Here is a 21,358-nt window from a genome sequence, read left to right on the forward strand (position 1 = left end):
TCTGGTAAATCCTCTCTTAGAACTAAATTATCAAAGGAAATGTGTGGAAAGAGTTAATCTTTAGCCTCCTTATCTGTCTAAAGTGGCTAGACCTCAGAAGGCATTCATATACACTGCTCACTACTGGAGAAAGAAGCAGAAAATAAAGCACAGAAGCCATCGCAATTTATGGTGATTTGTAGGGAATTTTGATTTCAGGACTTGTACCCCAAAAAATCCCACCAGCGACTATTATACAGGAGACAACTGCTTAAAGCCTATAAGCAGCCGTTCACTGATAGCAGGGGTTAATCTTAAGTGCGGTGGTCAAACGCCACCGCTGCACCTATATGACACAAGCACCTGGGCAGCGCCGACTTGGGGCTATTGGGGTGCAATGATGCAATATTACTGCAGTATTTTGTATCCTATTGCAGCCTAGAGGTTCATGCCTCATCCTAAAATGTCCAATGTATCAAAGTATAGAAACAATTATTCCTTGCAGTGAATGAGGTAATGGAATAAGATGTGGGCACATTGCAGCAAACACTTAGCGGTAACACTCACATAGCAGGTGCTATGGTCATCGATCGCCGGCTTCAAAAAGATGGGGGCGCATGGGCGCCACCATCTTGGCGAGGATCATTGCTCCCCGTAACTTCATCAGGGAGCGGCGATCTGTGACCATGACAGCCTCGGGTCTTCTGAAGACCCCCAGAGACTGCTTCATGTTAAACCTTTCATTACAACGTGCTATCAGCACATTGTAATGAATGAGGAGGAAAATCCACTGTAGTATGGCAGTATATGATAGGAACGATCAGACAACCTGGGGTTAAAGTACACTAGGGAGTCTGAAAAACTGTAAAAATAAAAACCTAAAAATTCAAATCACCCTCCTTTCCCTAGAACTGATATAAACAGTAAAATTCATAAACACATTAGATATCATGTCTGAAAATGCCAGATCAAAATATGTTAACGGTTTTTCACTGCGTTTAACCCCGTAATGAAAAATAGCACCCAAAGTCGAAAATGGCACTTTTTTGCCATTAAAAATTTTTATAAAAGTGATCAAAAGATCGCAGTCCTAAAAATTACATAATTGAAACCGTCATCAAAAGTCGCAAAAGGCGACACCACCCACAGCTCCGTACAACGAAGTATGAAAAAGTTATCAGCGCTAGAAGATGGCGAAAATCAGAAAAATTTTTGTACAAGTTTAAATTTTTGTAAATGTATGAAAACAAAAAACCTATACAAATTGGTTATATTAGTGATTGCACCGACCCAAAGAATAAAGTAGACCTGTCTTTTGGGACGCAGAGTGAAAGCCGTAAAATCCAAGCCCACAAGAAAACGGGGCAAATGCTTTTTTTTCACGATTTTCACTGCATTTGGAATTTTTTCCCGCTTCCCAGTACATGAAATGAATATTAAATACCAATACTATAAAGTGCAATTTGTTACGCAGAAAAACAAGCCCAAACAGAGCTCTTTACGTGTAAAAATAAATTTATAGATTCAAGGTGGGGAGTGAAAAATGGAAATGAAAAAACGTGAGAGGACCTGGTCCTTAACCGGTTAAACTGCATGTGGAAGGGGACGGGCAGCCAGTGCAGGACTGGCACAGACTGGAGGCATCCAGTGGTGATTGGTCTATATTATATGGCAAGTTTGGCTACTACAGCAGTGGAGCTGAGCTCATGCGCAGTCACATACATTTTATATAGTAAACTGGGACTCATCACCAAAAGCACCCCCCCCCCCCAACACTAAGACAAGGCAACATAACATACAAGAACTTCCTAATTTTCTTTATGCCCCAATAATCCAACGCTGTGTAGTTTTATAGAGTTTATTAATAGAAACTTCTCGTCCACACACAATGCTATATAAAACAATTAAATAAAGACCTGCAGTCTGGCAGTGACAACTGATCGGATACAATTATATAAAAGACATATTTACAGTTTTTGGAGTCTCCTCAGCAAGGCTCATAAGTTTTGATAAAGACAGCGCCGTCCTCTGCATAGTGGTCAGAGCAGGTTACTGCAGATCCAATCCCTTCCATTTGAATTAGAGCCAATCTGAGGACTCGTATCCACCACTGCACAGAGGGCGGCGCTGTCACTTCCTGATGATGCTCTGCTGATTCTCTGCGGGTATTCTGGTACAAGATCGCTGTCATGGGAAAAACCCCTTCAGGATACTGGAAAAGTTCTCGCACCAAAACTTAATTTGATTAAGTGTTCAGATTCTAAAATACTTCAAATTTTATTTAAAATCCATGGACCGCTCCTAGTTGTGGTGCAGGTATAGGATCCGCGTCCCCTTTACCTCCATAGTATTGTCTCCCCTGGGCGAGGACAACACGCAGCAGCTGCATCCATATCCCAGCGCAGCCTTAGCACTTCCAGGTGAACTTGTAGTCGCTGAGATCTAAGTGACGTAGCGAGGATTTCCCCAGTGTAGACGACTGGGTGAACTGTTCTAGTGTCAGCGGGTGAAGACCACAGTTTGCGAGTTCTGCTCCATCCATCTCCTGTCAAACAAGTCAATACATTAGGATATAATATATTAACCACCTTACAAAGTGATGACATCCATTTTTCGCTCCAAAAGCCATAACATTTTTGCAGGACACATATTTCATACAATATTTCATGCATTTCCAGGGAAGCTGTAATTAATTTTTTTTTCTATTTTAGACCCCCTGGGGTACTTGAACCCTAGGGGGTCTGATCACTCATACAATGTGCTGTAATACTACAGTATTGAAATATATTGGCAATTTGCTGCATCTGAATTAACCCTCCAGTACAACCTAATTCACTCGGACACCGTTGGGATTTCTAGGACACTGCAGATAGGAGATGAACTGAGCCAATATTGCAGCTCATATTCAACGACAGCATTTACATGACGTCTACGGATTTGCCCAGCAGCAAAATGCAACAAACACCCGATACATATGGAAAGCGATGAACTCTGTAAGCCACAGTCGTGTAGCATTAGGGGCTAAAGTACATGTTTTACCACCTCTTTTCATCCTTTTATATGAGTCACTATTGAAGTATATTAAAGTTTACCTGGCTCCCTGCCAGCGAGTTACGGTGTTGTCAGCTTCAATGAACCGAATCCCCGTCTCCTCGAGTCATCCTCTCTCCTCCTCTCATGCACATGGAGCAGTGAAGAGTCGCCCCATCACCACAACAGAAAGAGAAGACTGCAAAATCGTGAGATCTGAGCGTCAGCTCACGTGGTAACGGGGAAGAGAGGATGATTGAGTAGATGGAGATTCGATACATTGAAGTTGACGCCCCCATGACTCGCTGGCATGGAACAAGGTCAACTTTTATAACTTGATGGAACGGGGAACCAAACTTATTACAACAGCTATGGGTGAAAATGCCATATGATGACAGGTTCCCTGTACAATTCCCTGCAGCATATAAAGCTGAAGCGCTTACGTCCCCATCGGATGTAGAGTTGTACCCCAGGTGAGAGCGCACACATCTAGCTCCATGTTTATACCCACAGCTTGGACGCCGCTCACCTTGCAGTTTTGGGAGTGGATCGCCGTGTTGAAGACGGTTGTTGGATCGTGTGTGTACAGAGATGCGGAAAAACTTCCCTTCTGTGCAGCGTTAAGCAGCAGCGTCAGAGAATGGACGGTGTGCGGCATCACAGGCCCGGTGATCTCCAGGCTGAACTGATCCTTATATCCTGAACGCACCTGAGTTCTCACATTCACAGTCCTGGCCTGCAAAGAGGAGAAACCACAGCGTTATCTTAGAAAGTCACCTCCTACCCCCTTCCCTACGACCCGTCATACTCCAAGGACCACTTTACCTTCATCGTATGCATAGTAGCTCCCCTGAACGCCACTGGAGACAGCAGCGTTGGTGGAAGTCCTGCCTGAGGACCAGCAGCGGCTACAATACTCTTACAGTTGATCAGGAAGTTGAGCAACGTGAACGTGTTCGCTCCTTTAACCAAGACGACAGATTCAGGTCTGTGATCCAACTTCACTTCATTCTTTTCCTTACGACTGGTACAGTTATGGTTAAGTTAGAAACATTGTACACAGATGAGGACATTCTAGGAATCATCTCCTGGGGTTATTCATACATAAGATCATTGATCTCAGATACTGCTCAGGTGTAAGCAGTCACCATCATCATAAAAGTGAACACAAAGACGGGCCGCAATCATTCGTCGTGGGCCATATTTGTTCCTACAAAGTCAGAGTTATCATGAAGGATACAGTTTGATGGAAATGGCATCCGGCTTCTTAATCTTGTCTTCGACTCCCATCTCCTCCAACCAAGAGAAGCTCTCGTCTTCATCACTGTCCGGCGGTGCCCTGCGAATACAAAGTTATTCAGGAAAACGTATGGAGCAATCGCCTGCTATAGTCTTATATGCAGAGAGAGATCACCAGGTCATTAGGCTCATGGTGGGAGAACATAAAACACTTGTCACAAGGGGAGATGAACCAATCCATTGGAAAGGAAAAGGAAGTCTTGAGGATAAGTCCCATCTATAGGACTGTGAAATCAGAGAGGACAGCGCCAGCCATGCCCAACAGTCCTACAGAGACTAAGTGGAGTGACATTACATCTGCTTGAGCTGTGAAGCTCCCAGGGGTCAGACCTCCACCGGTCAGCATATCCTCATGTTACAACCCCTTTTCCTGGAATTCAGATTTATAATGAATAGTTTCACTTCACAGAAAGATCACATACTCCTCTCCTTCGCTGGTATGGCCACTCTCCTGCATCTTGTCATCACACTCAGACGTCTCAGAGGCCTTTGCCTTTTTGTTGGGGTCATTAGTCACCAGAGGGAGAGAGAAATCAATTCCTAAAAGGACAAAAATATGAAATATTTCAGCAACATACAATACATAATAGGAACATGTACGGGTTTAGGTTTGAGAGAAAGTGCAAGAAAATGGTGGCAGTGCAGGATGTGGTACAATATACAGCGTGCTTTACAAGCACTTGCCTTCGTTTTTCATGGCTTCTCTGAGGCCTCTTGTGGTTGGAGACATGACGGCTGTGATGACATCGCTCCCTGCGATCCCGGCTGCCCGGAACAGTACGGTGAACTGATAGGTACAAACGTAGAAGTACGGACACAGCTTCGCTCTCAGCAGGTTATACAAAGACGTGAAACTTAGGGCCCTGCACAGAAAGATGGATCAGGAGCCGGACTCTAGTGTGACACACCGAAGGACTTGTCACAAGATGTCACCACATACCATTCACTCATTAACACTTGCTGCAGAGCTTCGTCCTGCGTCCAGGGGCTGTTCTTCCCCGTCATCTTGCGGTCGGCTCCAATCCTAGGGAAGAGCTGTAGCCAGGGGAAGGTGGGGTGCAGCCAGTAGACCAGGGCCTGCTGGAAGGCGCAGCGCAGGTCTGTGGACAGCCTTGGCTCCTATGAGGTGACATTAAATAATACATAATATGAGAGGCGAGATCCCCCTGGAATAATACATAACGGATGCGGTTATGTTCTATATATACACATTACCGCTATACTGTGAGGTAAGCTGAAACCAGCAGCACGACAATGAAGGACGAGGCCTTGTGCTTCTTCTTGAGCTTTCAGGTGGTCGGTCCAGGTGAACGGCTGAGACGAGGTGAACAACAGACGCGTCTTCAGACTCCAGTCAGCCGGATAGGTGTCAGACGCTGCACACGGCTCAGGTCCTGGAAGAGGCTTCTCAGGAGACTGCGGGAACAGAGAGGGAAACAGTCACATATCAAATAACAAACAAAGTTATCCCTGTACCTCAGGGGGACCCCGTTAGTTAGGGACAAGTTAGTGATCATCTGCCAACCATTTAGTTTTGCAAATCCACAAAAACTCTTGACAATTGGACCGTTTTTACAGATAAAAAGCTCAGGAATAAATGAAACATTACTCATAGATCCAGACACGGACTGTGGTATCTTCTTATATCTTATCTGTTGCCTTCCATTTATAAGCATGCTAATAAGCCAGAAGAGCTTCTTTGTGCGTTACCAAATCCTTTCAATGCTGAAGCTTCACAGGCTGTTACACTGTGCAGGAGGCTGAAGTGCTGAAGAAGGGGGGGGGGGGACAGTGTAACAGCCAGAAGGAGCTCTGGTAACGCCCAACAGAGCCGGTGCCAGGATTTATGAGTAATGTCCCTGGTTATCAGAATGGATTCTGATGGGAGATTTCCTTTAAACATGGACCAATGATCAGTGGGTTTTGGACCTAGTACGGCTCACGCTCATGTACACACAGGTACATTTTGATAAGAAATATTCCCCCTCCCCCCTTTTAGGTGGAGCCTGTGGTCCTATATATCCACGTACCTGGGTGTCTGTAGTTGTGGTGGGTACGGTGTCCAGCCCTTCTCCGAAAATCACGTCTTCAACCGAATGATACTGAGGGAGACGAGAAGAGTCAGCCATTAGTCCTACACATCACAGTGATTGCTTGTCCCCCCCCCCCCCCTCGTATGTGATGGCGGATACAAAGCAGTATGCGACCGTCCACATCATTAGATGTAATATAACGTCTCTCCGGAGGAGAAAGAAAGGGACGGAGCAAATCAGAGGGGAGCCCACTGCCAGGACCCCAACAATCATCTCTGATTCACTATGGGACATCACCACAGACTAAGCTCCACTAAGTGACCCCCCCAATGAGAGTATGAGCCCGGGGGATCAGACGCGGCGCTGATAAGATTATTACCGGAATAACCCAAATCATGAGGATAGCGAGTGCATCGTTACAGAATTGAACCTGCACAATGAGGGACACATTTAAAAGAAAATTCTAAAGAAATTAAAAAAAGGCAGGGGGGGGGGGGTTTCCCCTTTATTATTTTTTATATATATATATATATATATATATATATATATATATAAAATAAAGTCGGACCTAAAAGAGAACTAGCAGCTATTCTAGTGAGCAGTGACGTCATCGCAGCGCGGTGTAAACACAGCTGTCACGTGACCCGTCACCTGTGTAGTCAGAGACCAGCGCGCAGCAGTGACGTAGCGGCTGCTGATTGGCGGTACGTGTCAATAGGGAATAGTGAGGCTGTGATGACAGGCGGCGCCAACTAGAGGGCGCTGCTCCGGAGTGCGGCGCTCACCTGCAGCGGGGTCCCGGGCGCCCTGGCCGGCAGCTCCCAGCTCTCCTCCGGGCAGCGCTCCGCCGCACTCTCCGCTCTCCTCTTGGCCTCCACCGTGTTGTCCAGACTGGCGAAGGGATTCCTGCGCTTCACCGCCCCAGAGCTGCTCCTCTGCGGCCCCGGAGAGAACGGCCGCAGCCCCGGGACCCGCTTGGACACCTCTCCCGGGGAGAAGAGCGAAGTCCTGGCTCCGGCCTCACTGCGGCTCCGGCGGCGGCTCAGCCTCAGGATCTCCGAGGGCTTCTTGAAGCTGGGGGAGTATCCGGGTAACATCTCGGAGGACATCGCGGCGGCTGCTAATGCACCGGACCCTCAGCTCTCACTGATTGCTGCTCATTACAAATGTGGCGCGCTTTCCCAAGTGACGTCACACTGCAGCGCCCCGCCTACTCCAGATGTCATTCCCGCCTTGTGTCCTCACTACTAGTCACCACTAGAGGCCGCTGCTTCTGCTGCTGTCACATAATGTGCTGCGCACGCCCCACGCCCCCAGTAGGTGTCGCTATAAACCAGAATGGTCTAACGCAGCAACCAATAACAGCGCAGCTTTCATAATTTCAGAGCTGATAAAAAAATATATACTGAGCCCTGACTGGCTGGAATTAGCAGCACATTCTGTCGACTGAGATTTACCAGATATTTGACTCCCAGTTTTTAAAATTAATTGGTGAAAGACATTGGCACAGGACCATGTTTTTTTTTTTTTTTTTAATTCTTTTTATTGGGGGGGAAGCTTATAATGGGGCATTTACAACGCATGCACAGCACATTCAGTGTAAATGCAGTTTAAACGTGTTGTGTGAACTGGGCCTCAAAAGTTTGGCCGTGAGGGTGGGGCTTAAAGAGAAGAGGTGTGGTCTCTTTGTACAGAATATGCAAAGTAACGGCTGATTTTCAGTCAGGCTGCATTCACATGTTGCGTTTTTGGATGGGTTTTCATTGCAGTTTTGAAACACATTCTAAACGCATCAGGCAAAACACATTCTATGAAAGAATGTGCGCAGAGCCGGGAATTGCGAATACTCCATCCCAGAGTGAGCTGCTGCTGGACGGGACACCCCACGTTTTTGCCGCTATCTTCTGTGGAGATCTGCCCATGCAGTGGTTGAGAGTCCATGCATTATACAGAAATATGTTGTTACATTGTCTACGCTTCTGGCAGATAGGGAGTCCTTACATCATATTTCTGTATGATGCATGGACCCCCACTCGGCATAGAGTTAGTAACCAGACATAGAATTTGGAAAGGAAACATACCTTGGCTTATCAGGGGTCATCCAAGACAGAACTATGACCATACGAGGACAAAAGAGCAGGATCCGAAAAAAATATGTTGTCTCCCCTCCCCATGACCCCTAGTGGGGATGGAGGGTGACAGGACCTCAGGCCTCAAAGAGTGGACACCATGTGCCAGTGCCACATCACAGCCTGGTATCAGGAGTAAAGATCAGACAGCAGTGACATCACTCCAGCAGCACATACAGGCCGCAGCCGCAGAACATTGCAGAATTTGTATCAACCATGTGTTTATTTTATTACATGTACATAAATATTAACACCTTACAAAATATTTTCATATAATCCTACAGAAAACACCTGGAACCCTTCCATATAGATGCATCACGTCTCTCACAGCTGAACAACCAGCCGCTTCCTCACGTCTTTCCTCTGCACTATCTCCATGAAGACTTTAGCTTCATATATTGGGACCGGTTCATCCAGGTAAGGCCTAAAAGATACAAAAATTACAAATATAACAACAGGGGTGCATAAACTGTGTGACACCCAGGTGTATACAAATGAAATATTTGTATTGTATACTCCCTGATACTGTGACACGGTTATATACTTTATTATAATTATGACCATCTGTGGCCACCACTAGGGGGAGCCGGATAGGAGTCATACAGCTTGTATTGAAATCAGTGGTATGAATATGACTCAAGGCAAGTACAAGCTGCTTCCCTCTTGGTGTTGTACATACTTTACCCTTGATAGAAATGACTTACCTGAGTATTCCTCCTCCAAGTTTATCCATAACGTCTTTCAGGATATGTGAAGTTGTGGTTAAGGATGTAATAAATTGTTATTTTTAATTAAGAACCGTCTGTGAAAGTATCTATGGCAAATACTTCCGGTTAAAGGGGCATCCCGCTAATACCTACCTGCAAATCAGGGGATATGTGAATGGAGAGGTGGTGCACAGGCTTAGCCATCGCCCCATTCACTTCTATGGGACCTTTTTGGAAATGGCAGTGGTTAGTGGAGCCGCAGTGAAGGATAATTGCAAAACTATGGATATTATCACTGTGAGGGGTAAAGGATATGAAGATATTTTCCTTGCTGAGAACTTGAAAGGCTCCAGGTTTCCTCATTCAGATAGGATAGTGACGCCCCTTTAAGGAATAGAATATTACTGTCCGGAGGATCGAGCTACATATAGAAAAGAAAAAAAGGATTTAAAGGGATTGTCTTACTTTAGAATGTGCATTTATTATCTGATGATTCTCACCAATGAATTGCTCAGGTCTGTCTACAAAATATCATTCAGATTTTACTGTTACAGCCAACTACATGGTTACAACGACCTCATTGTACGAGTATTGCAGCAGATCTGCAGCCAGTGTTAGGTGTTGTCCCAGGAGAGATGTATAACCATAACTATGTGTGTGTTGTAGCAGCAGGGCTGTGAAATATGGATTTGTATTCCAGGATTGTAATTGATTTGAAGCAATAGGGGGGGGGGAGGTGTCCTCACACTGCTGTATTCTTTGATTTCTGCACTCAAACTGCTCCGCAGCCCCTTCTCTTTGTCATTTCTACTAAGGATCCTACTACTTACTACTCTTAGATGTAATATCTAACCATAAGACAGACACTGCTCTTAGCTGTAATATCCAACCAGACGCCGGCTACCGCTCTTAGCTGTAATATCCAACCAGACGCCGGCTACCGCTCTTAGCTGTAATATCCAACCAGACGCCAGCTACCGCTCTTAGCTGTAATATCCAACCAGACGCCAGCTACCGCTCTTAGCTGTAATATCCAACCAGATGCCAGCTACCGCTCTTAGCTGTAATATCCAACCAGACGCCAGCTACCGCTCTTAGCTGTAATATCCAACCAGACGCCGGCTACTGCTCTTAGCTGTAATATCCAACCAGACGCCAGCTACCGCTCTTAGCTGTAATATCCAACCAGACGCCAGCTACCGCTCTTAGCTGTAATATCCAACCAGACGCCAGCTACCGCTCTTAGCTGTAATATCCAACCAGACGCCAGCTACCGCTCTTAGCTGTAATACCTTTCCAGAAGCTTGCACCTACTCTTAGCTATACTATCTAGCCAGAAGCCAGGTACTGCTGTTAGCTGTAATAACTAACCAGAAGCCTGCTGCTACTCTCAGCTGTAAGGGGGAAGGGTTGTGCTGTGAATCTTTCACACAGGTGCAACAATCCTGGAATATAGATTCTGCAGTTACATCATACACAATAGTAGGATTAGACATCTGTCTAGAGTTTCACATGGTTGTGCCTTCTGTTACACAATTAGTACCTGAAGATGCTGTTCTCTGGTTACCCAGTGGCTCCCAACAGCGAGAAGGGAGATAATTTCATGTTTGTGGGGCAGAAGTGTCGGCTTTGTATGAGAGTCTTCTGTGTTGTACAGCGTCACTGGAAGAAGAGATGTATTTTCAGTAATCAGCAATAGCTCCAAACCCCTTCATACACATCATCATTCTGCTAAGAGTATGGCCTCCCTTACACTCACCCTTTAAGACATTAGATCAATACTTCAATTATTTGTAAGAAATACAGGCGCAGCTCTAAAGGAAAACTACCATCAAAGATCTTACATCATGATAAACCACGGATCATGACTTTGGAAATAGTCTTATAATTGTTATCCATGTTCTCCTTCCTTCTGAAAATCAACTTTTAAAATTATGCTAATGCATGCTGAAGGGCTCTGGGTGTCTTAACAGAGCCCCTCCGTGCAGAAGCATCACAGGCTGTGACATTGTGCACTTCCCCCCCCTCCCAATATGTGAGTTTACATTAGACAGAAGGAGGAAGGCAGTGCTGAGGGAGCAGAGGAGGAGGGCAAGACGGTGTTCTGGCTTCACAGGCTGTTACACTGAGGGGCCTTGGTAACGACTGTCAGAGCCCTTCATTCTCCTTAACATAATTATAAGAGTTGATTTTAGAAAGGAGGAGGCCATGGATAATAAATATAAGATGAATACCACAGTCACAGTGCCTGGATCTATGAGTAATGTCCCTGGTTTATCGTTATGGATAATCTTAATGGAAATCTATCATCAAAATCATCATCACTGACCTCCAGCATCTACGATAATATCAAACCCGAGCCCCCCGGTCTCCTCCATGCCTTTCTCTGTGAGGTTAACGTTGCCTTTAGAAACATCTATAACACGAGCTGCAGAAGAAGACACATTGGGTTAGAATTTCTAATAGAAGTTGTTGTCTACAAGGAAAAATCAGCAGGAAAGTTGATACATAACTGCTCTGGTACCGATGTTCTGGTGGTCCACACCAGTCTATTTTCCTGACGTCACATACGTCTTCATGAAGGCTACAATGACTCACTGGCCTCAACAGTCTCATGTCTGCTTCCCTGCTGAGACCGGTGATCACCGGATATGGAGCAACTGAGGATTAGACCCCCAGGTATCTCACCTACAGGGGGCCGGATTTTCTCCAGGTACTGTTTGTCCTCCTCGCTGTGTGCGGTGGTGATCACGGTGGCTCCTCTGTGATGGGACAGCTGTATAGCCAACGTGCCAAAGGGCTGTAGGGAAAGGAATAACATACATTTACTGAGCGAGACTACAAACTAGTAATCTCATGCTAAATGTGCCTAAAATGTTCCAAATCTCCCCATATTGTAGTTGCTGTAGAGGTCAATACCCGGCTTTCCTAGGGCCCTGAATGGAGAATACAGCAACTGATCTACTTCTGTATACATACACTCACCGACCACTTTATTAGGTACACCTGTCCAACTGCTCGTTAACACTTAATTTCTAATCAGCCAATCACATGGCAGCAACTCAGTGCATTTAGGCATGTAGACATGGTCAAGACAATCTCCTGCAGTTCAAACCGAGCATCAGTATGGGGAAGAAAGGTGATTTGAGTCCTTTGAACGTGGCATGGTTGTTGGTGCCAGAAGGGCTGGTCTGAGTATTTCAGAAACTGCTGATCTACTCGGATTTTCATGCACAACCACCTCTAGGGTTTACAGAGAATGGTTTGAAAAAGAAAAAACATCCAGTGAGCGGCAGTTCTGTGGGCGGAAATGCCTTGTTGATGCCAGAGGTCAGAGGAGAATGAGCAGACTGGTTCGAGCTGATAGAAAGGCAACAGTGACTCAAATCGCCACCCGTTACAACCAAGGTAGGTAGAAGAGCATCTCTGAACGCACAGTACGTCGAACTTTGAGGCAGATGGGCTACAGCAGCAGAAGACCACACCGGTGCCACTCCTTTCAGCTGAGAACAGGAAACTGAGGCTACAATTTGCACAAGTTCATCGAAATTGGACAGTAGAAGATTGGAAAAACGTTGCCTGGTCTGAGGAGTCTCGATTTCTGCTGCGACATTCGGATGGTAGGGTCAGAATTTGGCATCAACAACATGAAAGCATGGATCCATCCTGCCTTGTATCAACGGTTCTGGCTGGTGGTGTCATGGTGTGGGGAATATTTTCTTGGCACTCTTTGGGCCCCTTGGTACAACGCCACAGCCTACCTGAGTATTGTTGCTGACCATGTCCATCCCTTTATGAGCACAATGTACCCTGTAACATCTGATGGCTACTTTCAGCAGGATAATGCGCCATGTCATAAAGCTGGAAGCATCTCAGACTGGTTTCTTGAACATGACAATGAGGTCACTGGACACAAATGGCCTCCACAGTGACCAGATCTCAATCCAATAGAGCATCTTTGGGATGTGGTGGAACGGGAGATTCGCATCATGGATGTGCAGCCGACAAATCTGCGGCAACTGTGTGATGCCATCATGTCAATATGGACCAAAATCTCTGAGGAGCTTCCAGCACCTTGTTGTATCTATGCCACGAAGAATTGAGGCAGTTCTGAAGGCAAAATGGGGTCCAACCCGTTACTAGCATGGTGTACCTAATAAAGTGGCCGGTGAGTGTAAGTGGCCGCTCTTCTTGTATTATCTGTAAAGATGGATGAATATTGTACGACTTCCCAGAATAAAGTTGGATGTATCCCCAGAGATGCCTGGGAGGATATTCTACCTATTTAGAGGGATTTACTCAGTGGAGGCATGAGCTCTACAGGCAACCATAAGTCAGGGATGAATAAGGAAATACTAGGTAATAGTGCGCCTAGGATTGGCCTCCGAAAATTATGTGGTGAGAAATCTAGTCCCCCGGCTCAATATGCTTGTAGAAACTGACAGAACCAATGAAATACTAAAATATCCATATATAATGATATGGAATGGAAAAAAGGATGGAAAAGGAAGAAAAGAAGATGAGGGAAACAGGAAGAAATAGAAGAAGGAAAGATGGACACAAGAAATGAAGGAACTGAGGAAAGAAGGAAGGAATAAAGAATACAAGGAAGGAAGAAAGTGGTAAGAAGCAGACGAAAGAAGAAATGTCAATTAAACGAAGCAAATGGAGATAAAGAATGGATGGAAAAAAAGGAAAGAAGGGAAAAAGGAAGGAAGAGAGAGAGAGAGAGGGAAAGATAAGACGAAAGAAGGAAAGTTAAAAGAAAGGAAGCTGGGAAAAAAAGGGAGAGAAGAAAACAAAGAAAGGAAAAAGGGATGGAATGAAGAAAAGTAAAGAAGGGATGGAGAGAACCACACTAGTAAAGGAAGAATGGAGGGAAGAAAGAAGAAACTAATGAAGGAAGGAAGAAAAATGGATTAAGGGTGAATAGAGTGAAGATAATAAGAAAGAAGGACATGAGGAAAAGAAGGATGAATGGAGAATAGAATAAAGAAGGGAAGAAGAAAGAAGCAGAGGAGGAGGGGAATACCTACACTTGCTCCATCTGGTACCAGCACAGACTTTCCTGGTGCCAGGTGCGCCAGGCTGTGCAGCGCGGTGTAGACACATAATCCATCTCTTATTGTCCCTGCAGCTTCCACCCAGCCGACCTTATCTGGTTTATGGACTGTAGAAGACAGGAGACAATGCTTGTACAATCCATAAGTACACACATAGACCCCGGCCCGCCCATGACTAGTAACCACAGTGCGGCGGTCTGTCACCACACTTATAGAGCAGAGGAAGAATTACATGTCTGGGAAAACAGGGATGACCCCGAGATGGAGGGACACAGGGGTCCTGGAACAGGAAGCACAGGAAACGGCAGATGATAAGGAAAAGCTCAGCGCAGACACACAGGAAGGATGAGAAGGAACTTTCACTGACAAAACAATGGCAATTAGATTTATCTTCAGCAGATAGTACTTGGTATGTTATATGATCATGTGACCAATGGGTGCACTCAGCGTTTAGGGCTGCGCAGTTTGGGACACGGGGTCAGCTTACATGGGGTCATAGGGCATATACCACCAGTGCATGGCACCAGGGATGGATGAAAACGAATGTAACCAGGATACCAGGAAAGAAAACCTAGTGTGAGTAAAGGATAAATTCTAGCTATGGCTTTGACATCAAAGAGGATAATTATCCACACAAACAAGACACAGCCGACTCGCACCGTCCCCCATAACCCCATTACCTAGATTATGCTCATGGACCCAGAGAACGTCACAAAGTCCGGACTCCACGAAATCCAGAGGCAAAATTCCTAGAACATAAAACGGATTTATAGTTTGTAAAGCCATTACAATACGAGCAGCATAGGAGCTGCATACACAAAACGGTAGAGGAATTTTTTTTTTTCTTTTCTAGATATGAAGGGAAAAAAGAATCCTAAAAGGAAGCGTTTACCTACAACTTCATCATCGGGCTTAAAAAAGGAAACTTTGGGCCCAACTAGAATGAAAAAAAAAAAATTAATACATTGTTAGAATGTAATCCATAACCTTGCGGTGTTATGTGTCATAGTCATCGGCTCTCACCTTCTAAGATGACTCCGGCCACGTCTCTTCCCACTGGTACGTGTTCCTTGCTCTGATATAAAGCTGAAACAAGCTAATTATGGGTAAAACGGTAGATTTATATCAATTCTAGATATTCGTCATTAGTTTATGTAGGAAAATATATACAAAGTTTTGCGTTTATAGGAAAACACTTAACACCACCCACAATACAACATCTGACTGTTGCCATGGACCCCCAGAGGCTACGTCATAAATTGATGATAGATGAGGGTCTGACCTCTGACCCGAAGCTGGTCTGGATGGAAAAACGTGCTGTGTTTGCAACCCCTCTCCATGGGGAGCCACGACTATTCTAGGGCCGGGGTCTTTATGGCCCTTTATTTATCTTGATTCTGGCACTAAAGGCAACCAGAATCATCTGATCCATGTAGGGGGGGGGACCAAGTGTCGGACCCCCCTGAAAATTGAATATGATTTATCTAACCTGTGGATCTGCTGCAGCCGTTCCTAGATATAGATGGAGGCCCATATGTGTAACGTATAAGCAGTATACAGATACCTTAGTATTGATGGGGGTCAGTGCGCAGGCCTTCACTTGCAGTTTCACGTGATAGTCACTGGGTGACGCCGCCAGTTCCTGAGACACATGAAGAAATCTTGAAGCTATGTAAATCACGGTGGAACGGCATCAATTATCATAATGAAATAAAATCAGCTTTCACATAAGGAAGTCATGTCTATAAAGAGAGACCAAGGGAAATCTATCCTGATAAACCAGGGACATTACTAATTTATCCAGGCACCGTTACTGCAGTTATCTTCTTATATTTGTTATCCATGGCCTCCTTCCTTCTAAAATCTGCTTTTAAAATTATGCTAATGAGGCTGAAGGTGTTCTGTGGGTATTAGAGCCCCTCCATGCTGTAGCTTCACAGGCTGTTACACTGTGCAGGAGCACTTCCACTTTCCCCCTCCCACTGTGTGAGATTACATTAGGCAGAGGGGAGAAGGTGAAGCTACAGCACAGAGGGGCTCCAGTAAAATCTGCCAAAGCCCTTCAAGCTCTGGTTTTCTGTAAAAGCCTCCCAGAGCAATTCTGTCTAATTAGCATAATTTAAAAAGTAGATTTTTAGAAGGAAGGAGGCCATGGCTAACAAATATAAGAAAATTATCACAGTCCCGGTGACTGGTTAAATTGTGATGGTAGATTTGTGGGAGATTTAGCAGAAGTGTCAGAGACCAAAACTGTTGCAGTTGCTCATGGCAACCAATGAGAGCGTGTCTTTCATTTCCCCACAGCAGTTTTTACAAAGAAAGCAGAGCTCTGATTGGTTGCCATGAGCAACTAAAACTTTTGCTCTCCGACATATAAATCTCCCAGGAATTTCTAGACAATATATGATGTATATTGTAATTTGTATCAGTCTTCCCCTCTGTAGGCTTATTGTGTGATTTTCCCTAAGTTGGGGGGTAGAGACCTAGCTGCTGTTACTCTCTCCTCCCTCTCCCCTCTGCATAGACTGCTATGTATGAGAGCCCCCTGAGCTCCTGGCCTTCTGACCTCAGCTTTATATGTACATTAAGTCGGGGATCCACGTCACTGGACCCCCACCACGGCTTTCTACTGATTACAGGGGGACCCAGCCACCCAGGAGAGCATAAAGGTTAATGGGACCTGCATAAGGACATACCCAATGCATTGTCTATAACAAAATAGTGCTCCCATTAGATTCTATGGGCCGCTTTGCAGTGAACCCTTGTGGCGGCATTTAAAATTCAGAAACTTAAACAATCTACTGTTCCCTAAAATATTCCCTAGTTTATCATCCCAAACAGCTCCCTCATGGTTATTTTAAATAAAGCCTGCCTTATCCTTATGGATTCCTCATGTAAAGCCTTATGTGGGCCCCCTAAGCATCTCTGGGCCCCAGCACTTGCCCATGTATGCCCAGTGCTGGCAACAGCCCTGTACCTGTCAGACGCCTGCCCCGTGTGGAAGAGGCCGGATCCTCTGGTACTCCGCGATTATGACCCAGTCAAGTGCTAGGCTGCACATAGCCAGCCACTCAGGTACCAAAGGTAATCCAGCTGCCCCCAAACCCAAAAAGGTCAGGCCGGTGGGGGGGGGGGGGATGTTGCGCATGTTGGAGGTTTCATGCCCAAAATCTGCTAGAAAGTTCCTTTTTGGGTAGGGACTGGGAGTGGATAAAGAGTCCCTTTTAATGTTCTATCTATTAGACAATACCTACAGAAGGGGTATTTGGGATAAGATGAATGCATTAAAAATACAGGACTGTTATATGTCATCTCTATATGATGGATTTACAAGGCAGATTTCACTCCTTGTCATGTGTGAATGGGGCTTTATTAGACCATGAGCCTTATTAGAATAGTGGGTACAGTCCTTCTGGGACTTGTAGTCTTTTTAGCAGCTCTCTACTCTACAGTATGGGGGAGATTTATCACTGCTTCTACGCCAGCTTTCTGCCAACTATGCCACCTCCACGCCATGTGGGTGTGAAGGGGATGTATAGCGGTACGACAGAGTGGGCAGGCATGGGTCCGAATTTTGCATAATTTTGAAAATGGTCGGAGCTGGCATAGTTTTGGGCATGAGCCCTGGCGTATGAGAAATCTTTCACTTATGTGTCCTTAGTTTGCTGTCCTCTCTGAGCTGGTGGAAGGAGACCTAGCTGCTGTGACTCTCCCCCTTCCCTCTGCATAGACTGCTCTGTAATCTGACACCTCAGTTTTGAGCTTCTGTCCCTTTTGCTAGCAAGACAGAATTCAGCTGAGATTTTAAAGTCAAACACAGATTAGGATCTTACCTGACCAGGACTCTAGACCTGAAGAAGTTTTAGTAGACAATAAAATTGATAAGCTACCATCAATATAAGATTGGTGAAAGGACATCTAACACCAGGATGAAGGACTATATGCAAATGAGCCTGAGGGCTCCAGGCTTCATTATCACCTATGGAGCCTGGGGCCCCTCAGAGTCATTTGCATACAGGCCTTCATCCTGGAGGTAGATGCCCTTTAAGGTTTAACACTCTGCACCCCGATTTTTAGCAGATATTATATATCAATGTATGATGGACTAACAAAAATTGTTTAAAAAAAAAAAAAAAAATCGGTAGTTTACAAAAAGTGACAATTACGTACATTTTCCTGAAATACAAATTTCTCCTCATCCTGGGAAGTGGTAATTCGGTAGTAAAGTCCTTTCATGCTGCCCTAGAACGGAGAGACAAGAGATACGGTTAGATCCGGTGAATGAAAGTTTTAGGCTGCATTCACACGTGGCGATTACATTGCATCTTGAAACCCAATACAACAGCTGAGGAGCTTATTATATTGCATTATGTCTACAAAACGCAATGCTTATGTGTTGTGTTTACATTATGTTAACATTGTGTTTACTGAATGTAACGTTAACATGTAAATGAAATTGTAACGCAACGTAATCAGGCAAATCTACTCGATTCGGCTGTTCTATTATTTCAAAATGCAATGTAATCGCCACGGGTGACCGCAGCCTCGTACAGAGAAAACAAAAAAATCATTGGGTAGAACACAACTCCAGAGCCCAAAATGAGGGGGATGGTTTATTTGCATATAAGATTCAATGAGTCCTTGCATCCCTGCAGGACAACCGTGCCACACTGAGAATATGACGTGGTCTCACAGTCAAGCAGGGACTCCTGGCATCATGTATAGCTATGATGCTTGGATTCCAGTTGCCGTCTCAGTGTTCGGTGCATGAAATGCGCCAACAACGCATTTCATGTGCGTGGAGAAAAGACTGCTGTAAAAATTTCGACTACAAATCTGCTGTGTGTTAATATACAAAGTATATTACAAGAAAATATGAAAAAGGGCGCGTCATTTTCGGAGAATTTCGTCACAGACAATTCCAGCATTCGGTATCCTAGCAATAGGGTCAAATCACGTGCAACTTAATTGTATAACAAATGGAGTATAGTATTAGAGGTAGACAACAGACGCTGCTGGAATCAATGACTATCCTAATACGGCGCCAAATCCCATCCCGCTGCCATTCGCCCTAGACCAGACCATAATATTTTAAATGATGATTTTTATAAGACGCAGCGACACTGAAAATCCACACTGTGTTGTGTAAATCCCCGGCTGCCTCAGCGCTCAGGCGTCCAGGGCGACAGAATATGACATATGGATGGGGAATGCGGAAGTCAGGCCCAGATCTGCTGTGTCAGCAACAAACAGGAACCCCTGTCCCCAGCCTGCGCTCACCCTGTGGCCTCTCTGATGGAGAAATGGCAAGTCTTTAGTTTTCTTCCTGAATGAATGTGAAGGAAACTGGAAGAGGAGGAGCCGAGGATCAGCAGCAGGAGGAGGAGATCAGCCATTAACCCTTCACCATCGCTGCAGCCTGCAGGAGGGAGCAGTCTGCTATCTGCTCGCACATTTCTACTCGTCTTTTGGACCTTGATTTTTTTTCATTTCATTATTTGGGCATTTTTGCCATTGTTGTCGTATTTCTATTCGCTTGTGAGCTGTTTTGTACACAATCCTTAATTATTTGTTTAGTTTTTTATGATTTTTATGACTTTTTCTACAACGTCCTTATTAATTGCACATTACAGGGTTTTTTTTTTTTTCTGTTTTTGCAACTTTCCTTATCCTTCATGTACATCCACTTCCGTTTTTGGGATTCTATTCACAGCCTGATTTGTTATTTTAATATTTGCGTTTTTTTTGTTTTTCATTGTTGCTAAATTTCTACAAGGTTTTGATTTTTTTTTTTTATATGCAGATGGTCTCACAGACGACACCTAGTTACACACAAACCTCTCTGCTCACTGTGACCTCTAGTGACCTCTCTGGATGTTGCTTTAGGTCGGCGGCACACTTGGCGTTTTAAACCCGTCTTTGGGCCATATTTAAGCAGTCCGTTAACAAACGCATGCGTTTTTGACTGGTTTTAATTAAGATAAGTGGCGTTTTTTAACAGACTACTTAAAAACGACCCAAAAACGGGTTCAAAACGGCCACGTGTGCCGCCGGCCTTAGTCCCAGGCTGCAATGATCAGTTGTAAAGTGTCTGTAATAAAGCTTAAGGGCGCGTTCACACGATGCGTTGCATCACGTGTTTTGATGCGTTTTTGACGCATTCCATCGGTTTCAGCCTTGATCACATGCTGAGGTTACATTGGGGCACATTTACTTACCCGGCCCATTCGCGATCCAGCGGCGCGTTCTCTGCACAGGATTCGGGTCCGGCTGGGATTTAAGATGGTAGTTCCTCCGCCGTCCACCAGGTGGCGCTGCAGCGCCGAAAATAATCTTAACGCCCCGGAATGCACCATCCCATAGAAGGTGAAGGTGAGCGCTCCCCAAGCGACACATTTTCGGTTTTTAAATGCGGCGGTTTTTCCGAATACGTCGGGTTTTCGTTCGGCCACGCCCCCCCGATTTCTGTCGCGCGCATGCCGGCCCCGATGCGCCACAATCCGATCGCGTGCGCCAAAAACCCGGGGCAATTCATGTACAAGCGGCGCAAATCGGAAATATTCGGGTAACACGTCGGGAAAACGCGAATCGGGCCCTTAGTAAATGACCGCCATTGTGTTTTAGCAGATGAAGTGTAAACACAATGTAACCAAGGCTGAAACCGATGGAATGCGTCAAAAATCTCCCCCCAATTGTGTATGTGTATAAGAGATATCCTATAGCCAGTGCACGGGAGACTTTATTTCATATTTCGAGGTGTGCTCCTAACTACACCAAATTTGGGGCTACCTGTGAGGGGTGACTGTGATTACACCAGAGGAGTCTGATGCCAGAGTATGAAGATGAGTGGCGTGCCAAGCAAGAGATGATGGGTACTTGTATTTTAGGTGCTGAAATGAGGTGACTAGTTTCAGTTTGAGTCAATTTGAAGGATTGGCTATTCGTGAGTCCGAACCCAAACTATGGGGCAGATTTATCAAGCAGTCTGAAAGTCAGAATATTTCCAGTTGCCCATGGCAACCAATCACAGCTCAGCTTTCATTTCACCAGTGCTCATGAATATTTTAAAGGGGAGCTGTGATTGGTTGCCATGTGCAATTGGAAATATTCTGACTTTC

At 45.1% G+C, this 21,358-nt stretch overlaps 2 protein-coding genes across 3 annotated transcripts; both read right to left on the bottom strand.

Moving 5' to 3' along the window:
* Window positions 1-1,832: 1,832 nt before the first annotated feature.
* DONSON (DNA replication fork stabilization factor DONSON) lies at window positions 1,833-7,566 on the bottom strand. The gene is made up of 10 exons (XM_072138695.1): window positions 7,127-7,566; window positions 6,339-6,410; window positions 5,524-5,724; window positions 5,249-5,427; window positions 4,993-5,171; window positions 4,731-4,848; window positions 4,250-4,348; window positions 3,835-4,033; window positions 3,539-3,745; window positions 1,833-2,524 (listed from the first exon to the last, which is right to left on the bottom strand). Exons 1-10 carry the CDS (start codon window positions 7,448-7,450, stop codon window positions 2,387-2,389), a joined length of 1,716 nt encoding a protein of 571 aa, XP_071994796.1. The 5' UTR covers window positions 7,451-7,566; the 3' UTR covers window positions 1,833-2,386.
* A 1,106-nt stretch (window positions 7,567-8,672) lies between these two features.
* CRYZL1 (crystallin zeta like 1) lies at window positions 8,673-19,657 on the bottom strand. Of its 2 annotated transcripts, XM_072138696.1 has the most exons (13): window positions 19,521-19,657; window positions 18,411-18,482; window positions 15,805-15,882; window positions 15,264-15,336; window positions 15,133-15,177; window positions 14,921-14,989; window positions 14,214-14,347; window positions 11,866-11,977; window positions 11,507-11,605; window positions 10,721-10,839; window positions 9,486-9,598; window positions 9,175-9,213; window positions 8,674-8,894 (listed from the first exon to the last, which is right to left on the bottom strand). In XM_072138696.1, exons 2-13 carry the CDS (start codon window positions 18,474-18,476, stop codon window positions 8,795-8,797), a joined length of 1,047 nt encoding a protein of 348 aa, XP_071994797.1. In that variant the 5' UTR covers window positions 18,477-18,482; window positions 19,521-19,657; the 3' UTR covers window positions 8,674-8,794. The 2 variants fall into 2 exon arrangements, with proteins under 2 accessions (XP_071994798.1, XP_071994797.1); XM_072138697.1 differs by lacking the exon at window positions 19,521-19,657 and having other exon boundaries at window positions 8,673-8,894.
* Between the last annotated feature and the right edge of the window lie 1,701 nt (window positions 19,658-21,358).

The sequence above is a fragment of the Engystomops pustulosus genome, chromosome 2 (assembly GCF_040894005.1).
Source record: "Engystomops pustulosus chromosome 2, aEngPut4.maternal, whole genome shotgun sequence".
In the NCBI taxonomy this organism is placed as follows: Eukaryota; Metazoa; Chordata; class Amphibia; order Anura; family Leptodactylidae; genus Engystomops; species Engystomops pustulosus.